Source organism: Artemia franciscana, chromosome 17, assembly GCF_032884065.1.
Source record: "Artemia franciscana chromosome 17, ASM3288406v1, whole genome shotgun sequence".
Classification (NCBI taxonomy): Eukaryota; Metazoa; Arthropoda; class Branchiopoda; order Anostraca; family Artemiidae; genus Artemia; species Artemia franciscana.
Window position 1 is genome coordinate 27,326,902 of NC_088879.1, and position 18,858 is coordinate 27,345,759.

At 35.2% G+C, this 18,858-nt stretch overlaps 2 protein-coding genes across 3 annotated transcripts in view; both read left to right on the forward strand.

Moving 5' to 3' along the window:
* Positions 1–3,886, forward strand: part of LOC136038086 (speckle-type POZ protein B-like) — a 77,199-nt gene extending 73,313 nt beyond the window's left edge. For both annotated transcript variants that reach the window (XM_065721086.1, XM_065721087.1), the window contains one exon: positions 1,086–3,886. In XM_065721086.1, coding sequence (XP_065577158.1) covers positions 1,086–1,230 — 145 coding nt within the window. In that variant the 3' untranslated portion in view covers positions 1,231–3,886. The remainder of the gene's footprint in view (positions 1–1,085) is intronic.
* A 139-nt stretch (positions 3,887–4,025) lies between these two features.
* Positions 4,026–18,858, forward strand: part of LOC136037522 (putative ankyrin repeat protein RF_0381) — a 74,641-nt gene continuing 59,808 nt past the window's right edge. Inside the window, exon 1 of the mRNA XM_065720243.1 lies at positions 4,026–4,501. The gene's annotated coding sequence lies outside the window, so the exon portion shown is untranslated. The remainder of the gene's footprint in view (positions 4,502–18,858) is intronic.

Consider the following 18,858-nt stretch of genomic DNA (forward strand, 5'->3'; position numbering starts at 1 on the left):
TGTCCCATCACCTGAACAAATAACAAATCTAAAACCTGGAGCGTCATTTATATCTAGGTCAATAAGGGCAGCTAAAGCTAAGGGCATTAGTAGATTGTCTAAGGTTATGAAAATCCAAAATGAAGAAGCATGAAAAACGGGGTTAGAAGATAAGCGATAGCGAGAATCAAAACATGGCAAAATTGAAAATGATAGTTAAAATGATTGGGTTTGGTATTTTGAGATGGATAAATGACAAAAGACAAGCCGAGGCAAAAGTGAAAGGTCTAATAAAAAAAAAAGATGTGATTTTACAAAGCCACTAATTCTCATTTCAGGCTATTTAAAATGTTTAAGGGGTTGATTGATGAAAACGAAGCACAGATAAATGTGCTTAGAAAACTAGTTAAGTGAGAATCGCAACAGTTAAAGAAAAATGCATGGAACAAACAGCACCGAAAATCACATTGAATTATAAACAAAATTTTTAAGAGTGATCTGGTTGGAAACTGGAAAAGAAGTATTGGTTATCTGTCACGTGTTAAGAAATAGAGATAATGTATGAATCTAAACTGCTAAAGCCAATGGCGTGGAAAAAAAACTTTCTGAGGTAAAGATGAACAAAAATGGACAAAGAAATCTACGGCTGGAAAACAAGAAACAGCGATGACCGGCCACAAAAACGATCTAAACAGGTCAAGACTTTAAGAAAGATTCTTTTTTTTTCACATGGTAGCTCTATCAAACCTGTGGTGACGCCATGACATCAAAAAAAGGCTCAAAATGGCTGCGGTTAGAAGACAAGCGACAATGAGTCGCAAGTATACATATATATATATATATATATATATATATATATATATATATATATATATATATATATATATATATATATATATATATATATATATACCTGATATGTCGATATAGGTTTCTAGGTGGTATCTAAAATGTCTAGAGCGACTTCAGGAAAACAGTCATTAATATCCTGCCAAAGAAAGTATTCATGGTTTATCTTATTGCTCCTCCACTCTGCAGGGATGTTATCTTTGGTGCTTGTTTCATTTCTCTTTTTTCTCTCTTTTTATTTGATTTTCGTTTTTTAGTCATGCAACTGATGTAATGGAGACATCCGGCTGGAAGTCAATGATACAGACCCATCCACATCTCATTGCAGAGGCCTTTCGGGCTCTAGCCACTCAGCAAATACCACCAATCGGCCCACCTAGGAAGCGCCTGAAGCAGAACTGATATCAATCAAATTGGTGAATTCTATAGAGGGCATTATATTTGAATTACCACAATTTTTTCTCTATAATTTGATGTCTTTCAAAAGTGTAGAACTTTTGTAATTGTTTCAGTGTGCCATTGGCATGTGGATTATGATAGATAAGATCAAGTTAAGATGATGATTTTTCCACCGATTTCTTGTTTTAACTAGTTTTGTTCCGCTTTTTCCTCCATGAACGTACAAATGGAGGACTTTGCGATCTCTTTTTTTGCGCAGTGATTTTTTTTGTGAATTTTGAGTTTTTATTGTTCGTAATTGTTTAAAAGAGTCTATACATTTGGATTGACAAGTCTAGATTTTGACTTCAAAGTTCGTTTTATAGTTGATATTTTAGACCTGGATTTTTCAACCAGGGCTCCATAGAATCCCAGGGTTTCACAGAAGTTTCGTAGATGCTCAACGAGACAGATTGAAATAAGATGCAATCACACGAACCACGAAGAAAAACATAACAAAGAAAAATATCGCTTCTGGAGAGGTTTTATGATACATTTTATTAGTTTTAAAGCTTCTTCAAGACAAAAAAGGTTGAAAAAGACTGGTCTAGACAATTACTAGGGTAAGATTCTCCATTTACGTTTCTTTTTTTCCATTCTCCATTTTATTTTCAAATTTTGACTTGATATAGAGAAAGTGATCCTGTTTTCTGTTCTGTTCTTCTTTGTTCTTTTTTTTGGGCTTCAGATTCTCTATACTTTAAATTAGAGTTTGTATGAAAAAGCTTTAGTTTTGAGGATGGTTACTAAAAATGATTAAGAGTAGTTTTGAAACAAGGGGTAAATAATAATTTTGGAGAATAAAATGTTGAAAGGTTTTTCTCAAAGCCTAATGTGACATGTTACAGATGCTATACTGGGTGAGGACGTTACACAGGGGAGGGGGGTCATTTATCCCATTCGGTATTCTAGAAGAAAGTTTTTGTGTGGAATTTCTGAAATTCTGATCCTTTGTCAAAGCTCTTCCTGTAATGTCTCCCAACAATATTTTTGGTTGATACCCATATTCAAGATCCATCCATAATGCAGTTGTAGTATTTCTTGTTCTGATGAAATAAAACTAGGCTTGTCGAATTGATAGATCTTGCGGGCTGTCTAATAGATTGGGCATCATTGGGCAGCAGATTATGCTTCAATATCAAACAAATTAGTCTTCTTTCGTTATAGTTTGTAACCTCTAGCCATCAATCCCTTGGAATTAAGGACTTCGATGCCACTATAACAAGCCACTCTGAATGTAGGTTCTTATTTGTGTTTTAATGGAGAACGAAGGTTTATTTGGGCTTCATTTTTCTTGATTTTAGCATACCTCCTCCCCCTTGCACCCTCCCCATAAACACCCTACCCTTTGCATCCCACCATAAATATTCTCCCATTTGTAGCATTCACTACTCATCTTATTTTTGATTAAAGGTGAATCTGTATCACTTTATAGCTAAAACATAAATAATTACACTAATGATGTACATGTTTTTTTTTATGAGCTTAATTGAGAGCCAGTTCGATATAGGTTTTTTAGAAGAGCAACCTTTTAGTTTTATTGTACTATTTCCATTTTCTTTTTTTTGTATGATGGATAGATTTTATTTTGATGTTACAACTTAGCTTGAATGATAGTGAGAAAACATCATTTTTGAAAGTTTAAAAATTGATTGGTTGCCCAGTGATTTTTGGCCTCTGGTTTTTTATTCTAAATCTTTTTTTTTATAGTAGTCTAGAGTGTTTTTGATTGGTTATTTCTCATCTGATTTAAGACTTGTTGTTTCTTTTCTTCATTAGTCAGAGTGACAAAAAGAAAAAGATTAAAATATCATGACCGGTATGCACGGAAGAATTTATTTCGAAAATTATCTACTATTTTAAAAAGGGGAGGGGGTGCAAAGGTGGATCTAGAGCAAAATCTTGAGGAGGGGCCATTGTGATTAGGGCACCAATAATTGATCTAATTGACAAAAAAGGGGTAAAATAGGGATAAAAATGAGGGAGCCACAAATATTTTTGGGGAGGGGGATACTCGAATATCCATATTGGGGGGAGGGGGAGGGTCCAGAAGCTCTTATCCTGCGTTCTTGCCTGTATCGGCAGAAATGTGTCTCAGAATTCATTCGGATATACCACTATTTCCAAGCTGCATTTTGTCTTTATGAAAATATTTAGCTTATGTAATTACAGAACTTACCTCAAAGATTAAATAAGGAGAACCTAAAATGAAGAGAGGATAAGCTCAGGTAAATTCTAGTTTTTAATTTTTCAACCAGAAAAGGTTTGCAGTTTACCTATATGCCATTAAAATATCATCACCGGTATTCACGGAAGAATTTGATTCTAAGTAAAAATTAAGACCAAGAAATTAAAAAAAGTACATGTTTAAGAAAAAATATTAAGGTGTTCTCTTGCGTAAAATCTGGGCAACTGATATACATTATGTTGGTATGAAGACGAAATAGCATGAGAGAGCTATCCAAGCTAGGAAGTATTTTTGCTCGATTAGTTTAGGATTTTACCTCACCTTAGATGTCTCTAGTGCATTCAGTTATTATTGCTAATTTGTCGCAGTAGCGTTGGAACCGCCATTTTGAATTTGTTGCTAATGTGAAATAAATTATGGCTTTCTATGCAATTTCTGTCATCTATTTGGTTTGTGTCGTTAATGAATGACCTTGACAAGATCTCTTTAGAGGTTTCTAACCAGATACTTCGGCCAAATAAACCCTGGTATGTTTATTACGCCACAAAAATGTTCAACTTGTACCATGTGATACCATATGCTATAATATGTTTATAAAATATAGATAGGCCAAAAATTAAAATTTGTCAAAGAGCCCGTAACGAGCACCTTTTGACAAACCAGTAGACTGCTAATGCTGCAGAAAAAAAGGAACATGTCCGTGCTGTTTGTAAAAAGGCCGTTTGTCCTATTTTTCTAATTTTACAGGAGAGGAAAACAAAAAGACGCGCAATGAAAAAATCTTTCTCGTACATCAGAATTTAAGAATCTTGATAGCTTAAAGACTGATTCCTATTTAACTTTTGAACCGGATTTTGCTGAAAATGTACAAATTGCTGAATTACTCTATCTAAATCTATAACTCGGTCAGAATTAAAGATAAGCCAATTTTGAACAGAACAATCTTCAGATCTCTTTGAGCTTTTTTGGAACATGTGCTTAACTCATTTTTGGAAAAAAGTGGGCTTGTGCCCTTTTTGCAAAACACCACGGATGTTAGCTACATTGGTAAATAAATTTTTCTTTGGTTTTTTTAGATGGAGAACCAATAAATCTCTTGTAAGGGTCTCTTGGAATCTCTTGTGAGGGTTTCTACTGTGTCAATTCAAAAGTTTTTTTTTCTGACATCATTTCAGATATATCCAGACTTTTTCAAAATTGCTTTTTTTTCTTTTTTTTTTAATATACTGTGAAATTGGATCTAGATAAAGGGTATTATTTCTGGATAAATATCAATACGAAAATTCTCTTATACAGTTTCACAGAAATTATTTCTCTTTTGACTTATCTTTACGTTAGGTCGGGGTTTGGTCTTTACTGGATTGCAACTATTGGTGCAAGCATGATAGGGTGTTTAAATATAAGTTCTTTGGCGCATGGTGTGGCTTGGTTTGACTCAAATTCAAGATCTCTAGTCAGAGGCGTAGCTCTAGCATTTTTAATGGGGCGGGGGCAAGAGGGGTATGTATTTGACGAGTCAAGGAGCATGGGTTATAGAATTATTTTTTTCCCAAATTAGTGGGGGGAAGCTGCCCCCCAGTGACGTCACTGCCTCTAGTTCAAGCTACTTGCGTACGTATTTGCTTTAGCAGTGTAGTTACGCGTTTTTAAAAATTGAAACCAAATTAATCATTTTACAGGAAGCAGGGGAAAGGTGCATGCCTTCAAAACAGAAAAAATAGCCAAATTTTAAGAATTGCTGTGTAGATTTGATACTGACGAAAGCTTATTAGTTTGCTGAATAATAGGTTAGTAGATACTGCTTATCTGGAGGTGTTGAAGGATAGAAGGAAAAGTTCATGAGCTTTGCATGGAGGTAACATTAAATGATTGTGAATTGTCTCGTGTTGGAAATAAAGGAATGGAGGTAGGACTGAAGATTGAACATCTTGCAATAATTGGTAAAGGGTGTGTTGTAAGATCAGAATATCCATAAATACTAGTGTGAATTCGTAGTCTCGACGACCGTTTGTGTTTATCAGCAATGGAAGGAGGTCTTGGGTTATACTACTTATTCTAAAGCGGGTTTAAATGGTGATGAAATTAAGTGGTATATGGCAGGCAGTGGTAATTTTCTAGTTCTTGGGAAAAGAAGCAAATATTTAGGAAGGGTAAAGGTGATGGATAGTCTCTACTGATGCCCAATGAGTGGAGAAACTGACGGGAATCTCCTTGACTTCTTGACTCTGTACAAAAGCTTAGGATTTAAGGTAGGATTTTTAAAAATAAGATATAGTCAAATGCATGCTTTGTTTTAGTTATGGTTTCGGATGATAGTGGTCAATTAAATAGATTGCAAGATACATTAAATCAGGAATCATATGTAGGGATAATGTTTTGTAAGAGAGGGAAAAGGGGAATCCTTGTAATATTTTTGTATATGCGTGTGCTGTTTTTTTTTCTTTTTTGATGTCCAAATTGCTGAATTGTTCGTCTATGTGTTGAAAGTAGTATTTTGTTTGTTGCCATGGCTCTGGCTTTTTTGCATTGAATACCTATTTACATTTATATCTATTACAGTTTGTGTAAATCAAAAACTAAACTAAAATTAATTAAGTTTGATATAGAAAGAAAAACATCCCCTTTTATAATAAGAGGTATCTTTTTTAAGAGGGTTCCCAGTGGCACCAGGGGTGAAAAGTTGTAAAAAAAAATCCCTAAAAGCTTCCTTGTGGCAAGCCTGGGTTGAGTGTGGACTAATTGATTTTGATTTCGTTTGAGGATAATGCTGGCAACGTTAAAGATAATTTTCATAAATTAGGATGACTCTTGATGAACAGTTAAGTCAGAAAGTTACGTTTATTATCTCTAAATATTAATACTAACTTGTTTGTAAAGGGTAAGGGACAAAGCAAACTAGAACAAAACTAGAGTTATGTACAAAAATAATAAAGTTATGTACAATTTGAAATAGAACAAAAATAATTCAGAGTTTTTAAAGGGTAAGGGACAAAGCAAACTAGAACAAAACTTTAAAAATTCATTGTTTGAATACCATGCTGTTATTCTTCTTAAAGGCGATTTTATTGACTTGAGAAAATTTTTCGTTTTTAAATCCGTTCTATAGTAGAAGTGATCTAAATATTTGCCAAAATGGTGATACATTCTTTAATGAAATGACATAAAGTACGTTTCCGACGGGAAATTTATCTTATATCCAACCGCTACAAAACCTTACATATGACAAAATAATTCAGAAATCCAAATTATTTGCAAAAAAAGCCTTTTATATCAAATTAGATTATCTTTGAGAATTTTCATTTAAGTCACAAGTGTTTCATCCAGTAAAACCATCTTATCGTTCAAGAAAACTTCGGAATGTGTTTATATTTGATATTTTCAGGGAAACTAAGACGGAAAACTGAGAAACAAGGATCATTCTACGAAACCTGTTTTAGTTAAGGTAGACTCTTGACTGTCTCGCAGTTCTCCTTCCCAGGTTTTCTTGGTTTCCCTGAGTCATCTATTCTCATTTTTTCTATTATAGTACTCACTCAAATGCTGCAGCCTGACTTTAGTCTTCATAGGATTCCGTTTAGGGAACAAAAAAACACTGGAACAAGACAAGGACATTTAATAGATAGGATACTTAACAGATAGAAGATTTAGAAGGAGATTTAACATATAGCTAAAAATTATTTTAAAGAAGAGAAGAGACATACAAATTAGGATAGAATTAAAAGAGAGACAAAAATTATTGAACTGGAAAGACTTGACGAAATAATGCCTTTGCAGAAAGAAAAAGAGGAACATCCGAAGGGATGGAGTTCCATAATAGAATTGATTGATATACAGGAGACCTCTGAGCTGCTGTAGAACATCATTTAATTGTCGAGAAGAATTACGTAAAGAAGGAAAGTTCCTACCCTAGCCTGTCCGTGAGAAAAACTGCTGCAGGGGTGGTGGGAGTGTACCTAGAAAAGCAGAATGTGCAAAATAAAGAGTACTTTTACCTATAATATGATCCAACGGAGCTATTCCAGTATCATTATAAAGATCAGAGGAAGGGTAAAGCTTAGGGAGAAGAAGGGTAGCCTTCACTGCCCTATTCTGGGCTCTTTGAAGTGAGCAGAGAAGAGATTTATTAGTATTACCCCAGACAGAGCAGCAATAAGAAAGGTAAGGATAAATAAAAAAATAATAAATAGAAACCATAATATCAGGAGGAAGAAATGAGTTAATCCGGTGCAACATTGAAGACTGGTGGAAGATTAAGGAACGGGTGTGAGTTATATGTGGTTTAAAAGAAAGAAAAAATGTCAAGATACACACCAAGAATTTCACCATAGTAGCTTGTGGTATAATATCGTTCCCAAAGTCAGGGTGATTGGCTCCTGTACGTCTCTCACACGGTAAGGGGTCCTAAAGTTGACAATGGCACTCTTTCGGATGTGAAGGGCCATACCATTTGACCAGCACCAATCCTTTACTTTATCAAGAAGACCTTGAGCTATAGAAGTGGCAGATGGCAGGTCCACTGCAGCAATGAAAAAGTTACTGTCATCAGCGAAAATATCAGAGTGAGCATGGGGATGAAGACCATCAACAAGATCATTAATGTAAATTAGAAACAAAAGTGGTCCAATCACAGAGCCTTGTTAGACACCTTTCAATACAGGCAAAGTAGAGGAAGAAGTACGGTTAACCGAAACATACTGAGATCTCTCTGAGAGGTAGGACCTTAACCATTCTAGTGGGACTCCATGCACTCCAAATAAAGATAGTTTAGACAGAAGAACATTGTGGTCAACCCTATCAAAGGCCTTTGAAAAGTCAAGAAATAGACCCAAAAAACACAAGCCCTTGTCCAGATTAACACTCACAAACTCTGTTGCATCAGAAAGTGCATGCAAGGTAGAGAGTGAGGGACGAAAACCATACTGATGGTTAGTGATGAGAGAATTTCCAGCAGTCGAATTAGTACTAAATACAAATGAAGAGAGTCGACGATACACTACTTTTTCAACAACCTTTGAGATGACGGGAAGAAGAGAAATAGGTCTGTAGTTTGAAATTAGAGATGAATCACCTTTTTTATGCAAAGGTACAACAGTAGCAACTTTAAATAAATGAGGGAAAATACCAGAAGAAAAAGAGAGGTTAGTTATGTGTGAGATGGGATGAGAAACAAACAGACTGATTTTTTTTAAGGACAATATTACTCAAACCAAAACTATCAACTGAACGACTGCTTGGAAGTTGAGAAATGATACGACAAATCTCAGCAGTAATACATGGGGAAAGGAAAAAAGATTTCTCTGTCAAAAGAAAACAACTTACTCTACTCGGGGGTTGAATGAGAACTGAGGGAAGTGTGGTGAATTACGAATTGAAGGCACTTGCTAAGGATTTTTTGTCCACAACAGATCCATCAGCTTTCCTATAAAAAGATGGGGAAGATGGATGCGTGTTTGTTTTTTTTTTTTTTTTTTGTTTTTTTTTCCCAGGGGTGATCTTATCGACTCAGTGGTCCTAGAATGTCGCGAGAGGTTCATTCCAAAGTCTTCATGATGGTTTGTTAGGTTTTTGAAACTATTTCTATTTTTGTATTAACCAGCACACCCGTCAGTGAAATAATGAACTTGGTTTATTTCAGGATGATTTTTTTCAGTCATTTCGAAATTTCTTTTTATACGTAATTCACAAAACAAGTGTCATGTTGTAAATCGTCACTTATGAAACAATGGTTGGAAATTAAAACTTTATCATCCTTTTTCAAGTAGAGTCCAACTGGATAAATTGTTCATTCCACCTCTGTTCCAGTGATAACTTTGGAACTCATTTTGAATGGTGTAAGAATAATTTTCACTGAAATCCATTACTACAATTGCTGTATTCAAAGGCGGATCTTCTTTCAGTTTTTTGAAAGTTTTAGACTGTGATTTTGTAATATATGAATGTGGGATTAGGTTTTCTATAGGTTTGCTCAGTAAAGAAATAAAGCCTTCAATGCTGATTGATTGTTTAACCATTTCTGTCCTGTCAGTATTAACCCATTGGCTTATAATTATTTCTTCTTCTAAATCATAATCTTCACTCAATTTTGCAGTTAAGTATTCAATCAGGGCATCATCAGACGGACAGTTGTCACAATGGCGTAGCATACACTCACTGTTGTCAACACTACAAACCAACATCTTGATCAAATCTTTGTAACTTTCTTCAATTTTTACAGCATCTAGTAACAATTTCACATTCTGGTGTATGCTGCATACACATATTGTATGGGTACCTGCTGACCCAGCAAGGACACACCACTTTGGTCTTATACTGCAAAATTTCGAGAATCATATTTTCAAGTTCGGGCATTCCCATTTAAAACAAGAGTAAAGCTCTCTCAAATTACTGAAAATAAGTCTTGAGTCTCATGCTCACTTTAACTTTTGCTCTGGGTAAAACTCTTGAATTCTCATCACTTTGGTAAAAGTCTGTCACAAGTTTAACTGTGTTTTCGGAGAGTGTGTTACCTTTTTTAGGGTCAGGGATAGCTAGGATACCTTTCTCTCGTTCAAGCTTTCTTGCTTGTTTTACCATATATTTGGTCACCTGAAATTCTGTAGCAACTTTTTTCTGGCTCCATAATTCTGGCACCAAAGTCAGAATCTGAACGTTTTTGGATCTCCCAACAGAAATCAGTTTTTCTTTTAAAAGGCCCATGAGCTTATCAAAATCTTCTGCTTTTTTGAAAAAATTTCTTTCGTCTTCTTTTTCGTCTTCTAACATTTCAATGTCATAATCTAGAGCTTTGGAGATTTTTTTTCTTTACTTCTTTTGTTACTTTTTCAACTTTTCTTTTGTAATACGATCCCTTACTATGTGATGACAAATTATGAAGTTTAATTGGAGTTAAACCCAAATCATCTAAGGCTGCATTTCTTTGTGAAAGGGAGACATTTCTAGATTCAAATTAATCCGATTCAATCATTAGTTCGTCATCAGATTCATTTTCAGTGATTTTAGTTTTTTCTTCACAGAAGTTTCGAAATGAAGGGCACATCTTTTGTCCAGGTTTAATAAAAATATTTTTTTCACACAATTGTTTTGAAAAACTTAAAGATACACTTCTTAGTGACTTTTTTATTGGCTTTTTGTGTTTTTTTAATGGATCAATGTATACTGTTTGGTATTTTTCAAACACATTGAGAAAGTAGTAGTTGTGATGGGAACAAACATTTTTAAATTCAATTAAATCGATTCCATATCTAAGTTGAATTAATTCTTTTTCTTCCTCGGTTAATTCTAATACAGATTGTAATTTATTGGAAGGTGTATATGTTGTCTGAAAACAGTCTGATTGTTTAAATAATTTAATGCTACAAGCTTGAGGATTTGTCATTTTGATTTCCGCTAACCCCATTTTAAAACTTTAATTTACTTTCAAACCAAATCTTTCAAACTGCGAATTCATTTAGTTGGTCTGTAATTTTGTTACTCATAATTAATGTCGAATATCAGTCAAACATGTGAAAAAGCCATACATCTTTTTTGTTTGTCTGTTAGCCTATGTATCTAGGAGTATGTAAAAAAAATATGAACACTCTACCAGGTCTGAGACCTGAGATATTGCAGTTTTAGTAATCCCGACAACGGTTTACAAATAAAAAAAAAATCTGATTATAATATTTTTATTATTTTTTGGAGTTGAGATAGGTTAGTGAATGTATTTTTTCTTTTTTTTAAATATATTAATTAAATATTATGCAAAGTTTCATGGTGATGACTCAAATAGTTTTCAAGATATTCATTTTTTAAGCTACAAGTTACATTGCAAGACGCAAAATCCAAGGCCTAAAATGCTGTTAAATTAAGAAAATTAAAAAAACCGTAGATAAAAAACTATGAGCGATAGAGAAATAAAATTTGGTATTTATCAATAAGATAGCAAATGCAATAATTGTGCCAAGTTTCATCAAAATCTAAAGAGGTGGGTGTCAAATTAATTATTTACTGGGTAATTTGACATGGAATGACCCTATGTCAATCTTCCACGGTTTTGTAATCTGTCCAGTTTGCTTTAAGGCTAAATAAAAAGGTACTTTGTATATGCTGGTTACCAATTAGACATCTCAGCAATGTCCCAAGAACAACTGATAATATTAAGTTGAAACTTTCAGGGCTACTGGTATTAGTATTTCTGCTCTTGCAATTTAACTAAGTCAAAAGAGTTTAATTGTATTCAGGCTGAGAAAGAGCATAGATACACTTTTTTTGGAATGGTATTAAGTTTTATTTTTCAAATCAACCTGAGGAGATACAAAAATAAGTTAAACAATACTATTTGTGTCCAGATTCTCAAAATGGTGTATGTTGTTAAAAATTGTTGAAAAATATTCTCCAACGTACAAAAAAAAAGGCTAAACTGTTGATTCTTATTGACAATTAAATAAAAAAAAAACTATTTTTTTTTAACTTAAAGTAAGGAGCGCAATCCCTCGCTCTTTACGCTAAAGCTTTTAGTTGTTTTAAAAAGTAGAATTGTGGCAAAGAGTCAAACTTTAGTTTCAAGAGCGAGGGATTGCGGAGGGTTCAACCCAATTCATATACGGAGTAATTTCTGTTCGTTTTAAGTTTGAATCTCGCTCCCTACTTTCAGTTAAAAAAACTAGTTTTTTTATATTTAACTTCTGAACGTTTTTGAATTAATGCATGTTTGATTTTGGCTCTCAACACATAAATTATTAAAATGAAGTTTGTATATTAATTCTTTTCTGGCTAAATGGCTTTCTCTTAGTTTTGATCAGACGATTTTGAGAAATAAGGGGCGGGGAAGGAGGCCTAGTTGCCCTCCAATTTTTTGCTTACTTAAATAGGCAACTAGAACTTTTAATTTTTAACGAACGTTTCATTAGTAAAAAATATACGTAACTTAAGAATTAACTTACATAACACACTTTTATATTCTTATATTTTTACTATGTATACGAGGGGGTTTGTACCCTCGTCAATACCTCGCTCTTTACACTAAATCGTAAGTTTTGTCCCAATTCTTTAAGAATGGCCCCTGAATTAGAAAGGACGTAGAATAAATAGTTGAAATTACTAAAAATACTTTAGCATAAAGAGCAAGGTATTTATTTCCTCCTAAATACCTCGACCTTTATGCTAAAGTATTTTTAGAACCCCTCATATGCGTAATAATCTCTGTTCGTTTTAAGTTTCAATGCTACTCCTTACTTTCAATTGAAAGAACGTTTTCATGTTTATTTTTTCATTGTTTTTTATAGTAATGTTAGAAAATCCTGCGCCCTTTTCATTGAATTTTTCTTCCCCCATGACATATTCCTCCAAGGAAAGATCCTCCCACGTAGCCCCTTCCCCTCTACCCCACCCCAAATCAAAAAAGCCCCCGGAAAACGTCTGTTCACTTCCCAATAACCGTTACTGTATGTAAACACTGGTCAAAGTTTGTAACTTGCAGCCCCTCCCCCAGGGATTATGGGGGAGTAAGTCATTCCTAAAGACATAGTAATTATGGCTTTCGACTATGTGGAACAAATTGGCTATCTCAAAATTTTGATCCGTTGACTTTGGGAAAAAAAATGAGCGTGGGAGGGGGCCTAGGTGCCCTCCAATTTTTTTGGTCACTTAAAAAGGGCACTAGAACTTTTCATTTCCGTTAGAATGAGCCCTCTTGAGACGTTCTAGGACCACTTGGTCGATACGATGACCCCTGGAAAAAAACAACAACAAAGAAACAAATAAACACGCACCCGTGATTTGTCTTCTGGCAAAAAAATACGAAGTTCCACATTTTTGTAGATAGGAGCTTGAAATTTTCGCTCTGTGGTTCTCTAATACGTTGAATGCAATGGTGTGATTTTCGCTAAGATTCTATGTCTTTTAGGGGGTGTTCCCCCTATTTTCCAAAATAAGGTAAATTTTCTCAGGCTCGTACCTTTTGATGACAAAGACCAAATTTGACGAAACTTATATATTTAAAATCAGCATGAAAATTCGATTCTTTTGATGTATCTCTTAGCATCAAAATTTCGCTTTTTAGAGTTTCGTTTACTATTGAGCCGGGTCGCTCCTTACTGCAGTTCGTTACCAGGAGCTGTTTGATTCTGTCATGTGTAATTGCCATATGACACTAACTAATGGCATAACTAAATGGCACTGACTAAGTTCGTTACCACGAACTGTATGAAAGGGTGTCTTTTACGGTTTAGTCTTGAAGATTTGCGCCTTGCTGGGATTAAAAAAAAAAACAAAAAAACAAAGGCTAGCAGACCCAGCAATATTTAGATACATATTAATTTTTGTGTGCTCTTGACTAGAATAACCAGAATTGTTTTGAAGTTTATCTAAAGAAGTAAATGACAGGTATATTTTCCTTTTAAATACCTTTAACAGCCATTTTATATTAAAGTAGGTCACATGAGGAACAGGGTAGTATGTGATCCCCTGAATTTCATTTTTCTTATGAATTTTTTGTGTAATTAGTATGTAATTCGCCGTTTTGAGGAATTTACATTTAATCCCAAATTAAGTTTGTTCTCATGGACATGTTTTTTTTTTGTTTTTTTTTTTACTCTGGGCTTTTTAACAAGCCCAAATTCGATGCTGAATTTTATGGAGCAAATACCTTTGAAAATGGGGGGGGGGGGGAACTTTTGTAAAAAACAAATACATAGTCAGATTACAGTTATCTATTGTTTGTAAGAGAATTCTTGGCAAAAAAGCAAATATTTGCCACAAGTTTGTCTTCTATTTTGCTATCCTTTTGTAGGATAGTAGATTTATGTTTTGCATGGGAAGATGGGGTACAGGATTTCATCGATTCAAAGTCCTACGAGCAGCCAAGGGCTTTGGAGGATCTTCATCTTATTATCTTATCTATTACACTGCGTTTTTCTTGTAGCCACCTTTATGTGTTACGGAGTTCCTCTTGATTTGCCAGTCGGTGCTTGTATCTGCGATCTAGGAGACATGCAAGAACAACTTTTCAGGCTGTACGGTTTTGTACTCACCATAGATTTAGAACATGGCCACACCAGGTGTGTATTGACAAGTATCAACAATATATAAACTTCGACTTCACTTGACTTCCCTATCTTACTCTCTCCCCTATGACCCCAAGAACTAGACAAATATATATATCATGAAAAGAGAAATCACCAATGCAACAGCACAAACACAAAAAAAAAAAAAAAAAAAAAAAAGAGAGACAGAAGGAGAAAAGGAAGACTGTTTTCCTAAATTAGTGATTATTATAGACCAGCACTTGAATGAGGCTTTAACCCTACTCATCCATACAATCATATAGCTCAAACAGCATAGCCACACACAATCAACCATAAAGAATAATCCATGGACAGGCAGTCATGTCGTCAATAAGTATAAGTCGTCATTTACCAAACAATAGAAAAAATAATATAGACAAATAATTCAGAGGCAACACAAAAAAAAAGTTATCAGGTTAAAAACCTGGACATTCTAAACAAATAACAAGAAATGCATTTACAAAACTAAAGCCAGAGAAAAAGAAAATGAAACGTAAGGTAGAAATTTATTTTTGTCAGAATTCAACAAATTTCAAAAAATTAGGATCTTCCCCCAGTAGCCTGTGTCTTGACCCTGTATTCAATAATGGAAGTTTTGTTTTCTTAACCTAACTCTTTTCCAAGATAGTGAAACTAGCGTGTCAAGAATTATACCCACCTTATTCCCAAGTCAGTAGCCTAATTTAAACTGTTTCATATTTACTGCCACAATACAGTCTCTCCATCACAGTTGCATTACTAAAACCCCTAAAGGACTAGATCTTGTCCCAGGCTATAGGCATACTAAGTGCTGACAATGATTTGCAGGTTTGGGAGTGAATTCCAAATTTGAGGGTAAGGAGAGCAACTGGAACATACTGATGTTGATAGGATCTGGGAAAGCATTACATGGGAAACTGAATGTTAGGCTAAACTGTATTTCTAGTTTTCCAAACTAATTTTATTCCTTAGGCAAATCCAGTCATATTGATTAACAAAAATTTGGAAAAGATATGAACATACTGTACCCTGCATTTACTAGTGAATTGATAGTTAGCCTATATATATTCATATATATATATATATATATATATATATATATATATATATATATATATATATATATATATATATATATATATATATATATATATATATATATATATATATATATATACATATATATATATATATATTCTGAATATGATTCAGAGTTCAAGGTGTGAGGACCTCTTTTTGGATTGAACCTATCAATAATATCAAACAGTTCGTGGTAACGAACTGTAGTAAGGAGCGACCCGGCTCAATAGTAAACGAAACTCTAAAAAACGGAATTTTGATGCTAAAAGATACGTCAAAAGAATCGGCTTTTAATGCTGATTTTAAATTTATCGTCTCTACCTGACTTATAGCCAATATTTTCATAATAATTAATTCAGTGTCCAAAGAATTATAAATAAGCGGATTATTTTCAGACTTGAGTGAAAATTCCTTTGGGAACAGTGATTTCTCTTATCGATATTTTCATGACCTATATATGATATAGGTCAGGATTAAGCAGTTGCGAAAATAATTATAGTTTCCAATATTATAGACCATTGTGTTTCGATAAATGTGAGAGGAGAAAATTAAGCAGAAGGGTGGGGGAGAGCTATTTGCAAGAGCCGTGGTACCCGCCGGGCTTGTCCCTTAAATTGCGGGGACAAGGTAGGCAGCCTCCAACGCTTCCCTTACTTCTCTCGTAAGTGAACCTTCAATCTAGAGAAAATGGGAACTGGTAATTGGTGCGAAGATGAACTTTTCTACAATCCTATCCTGTGCTTTGTACAGAAAAATCTTGCTAAAGGAGTTTCGCCCGATATGATAAAAGAGTGCATGGCCGATTTCTTCGGGTCTTCATCTCTTTGTGAGACCCGTAAATTGCTTTTTTTTAAAGCTTTTTCCGAATGAAGTCCGATCGAAGTGTGTAGGAGCCAATGCTGCATTAAACTGTGCTTCGGACATTTTTTCTTCGCTTGTAAAGTGTGATTCCCAGAACATAAAGCTTCTGGACTTTGTTATCAAATGTCCCAGCGAAGTGCCAATGATCCCTGTTGATGCCTTCAGTACCCTCAGTGCCAAGGTGAACTCTTGTTTTGAACAGCTGCGTGATATTGTGTTCAAGGTTACTGAGGGACAGTCTAAGCTTGTAGTCCCTACTCAATAACGAAAAAACTGTCCTACGCTGTCGTTGTGAGAAACCCACCCCGGAGCTCAGCGTCCCTATCCTTCGCATGAAGAAGCTTGAAACGTTGGATGGTCACGACGGGATCGTAAATCTGAAATCTAAGCCACACAGCAGAAGCTGGGTTGTGATGGTACGTGGTAAGCACTCACCCGATACGCTGGTTGCAGCTGTTACTAGCTTCATTCCAAACGTTGAAACCAAAGTAATTGATAAAAAGCCTTTAGCTGTTGTCCGTGAAATACCCCATAACTATTCAAGAACTGATTTAGAGGCCTCAGTGGAAGGACTTCTTAGTGCTAATCAAATCGGCACTTCTCGCACTTTTCCCCTCGAGTTTATCGACAAAACCACTCTGAACGCGGTACTGGAGTCTGGAATCCGTATTGGGTACGAAATTTTTCGCGCTAAGCCCTTTCAATCCATTCAGCGTCGATGCTTTCGCTGTCAAAGTACTGATCACCTGATTGGAGCTTGTCCCCGCTCACAAGTATATCCCAAGTGTTCCAGATGTTCTGGCCCTCATGTGAATTCCAAGGAAAACCCTTGCCAAGCCTCGCCAAAAATGTGCAAATTGCACAATGGAACACGTAAGTTTTAGTCTGAAATGCAAAGTTCTCCGACCGGCTCTAATCAACGCTAATAAATGAATGCTCAAATTCCGTTTAGCTTTGTGTCCCTTAATATAAATGGTACAAAAGACAAGGATCTACTGATTAGTGAGTTGCTTGAAAATGATATTGTGTTTTTACAGGAGCACCTTCTCTCTAAAGTGAATGTTGATAGCCTAAAGCGTTTTCGGACCAATTATACCTTCTTTAGAGCCGCCCAGAAATCCCGTGGTAGACCATCAGGAGGTCTGGCCATCTATTCCAGACACAAGACTCAGCCGATATTATCGCAAAGCGACGCTAACATCTTAGCGATAAAATGTGGTGATACCACATTTATAAACATTTATTTCCCCTGTAGTAAAAAGACTGTGCAGTCATTGTCTAGTTTTTCACAAGCATGTAATCGCCTACGAACGCTACTTAGCGACCTTTCAAAACAAAATACCAAATGGGTTCTCGCCGGCGACATGAACACTGACTTATTATCTAATTCTGACCGATCTGAAATCTTTCTCGATTCACTACCCGGAGGATTCCATCTTGCTGATAAAGATCTTCTATTTACTTATCTTCACAATCGTGGTGGTCTTAATTCCAACCTTGATCATGTAATTGTGTCAGATTCAACTCTACTTTCATCAATAGTTCATGTGGACGACTCTAAAATTGACGACGATCATTTACCAATCACGTGTCAACTATCTTGCTCCATGGCAAGCTCTGTGCAACATAACTCTCCAAAGTGGTTCTCAAAGTTAAATTGGGAAAATACCAATGTACCACTTTATGTATTGACATTGTCTCAGTTATTATCATCTATTAAAGTGCCTTTCCACTTATTGCAAACATCTTTATCTAGAGCTTCAACTCGGATAGATATCAACTCGTATTATCAGCAAATAGTGTTCTGTCTAAAGTCTGCCGCTAAAAAAGCTGTTCCCTCCAAGTGCGTGCGAACGAGTACTCGCAATCCCTTTTGGAAAGTTGATCCTAAAGTGAAGATGGCTAAACAAAAAGCTAAGTTCTGGCTCCGTATGTGGATAGCCTGTGATCGTCCTTCTTCTGGTTCATTACATCAAATAAAACAGAAAACCAAACGAGAGTACAAATATTCCCTTCGTAGAGCGAGACTGAATGCCTGGGATGGTCCTTGTGACAGGAAATCCTGGGATCGTGTTATAAACAATGTAAAGGTTCACCTCCAATTAATTCGTCTCTTCGGCTATGTGACTTCGTTTCTCATTATAAAAATATTTTGCTTTCATTTAATATTAATCTCTAAAATCATTTTACAAAGCTTGTCAACTCAATCCTCCCAATTCGTATCAACTAATCTCAAGTGTTGTCGGTGGAATCTGGTGTTATACTCCGAGCTCTTAAGCAAGTGAATAAGTCTGAGTCTCTCGATAGTGATGGTCTTTGCTTCAAGTTTTTTGCTTATGATTGTCCTGAACTGCTGAAGCATTTGCAGTTATTGTTTCAGATGTGTTTGGCACAGTCCGTTGTGCCAGATAGTTTTTTGTCCGGTTGTATATCTCCCATAGT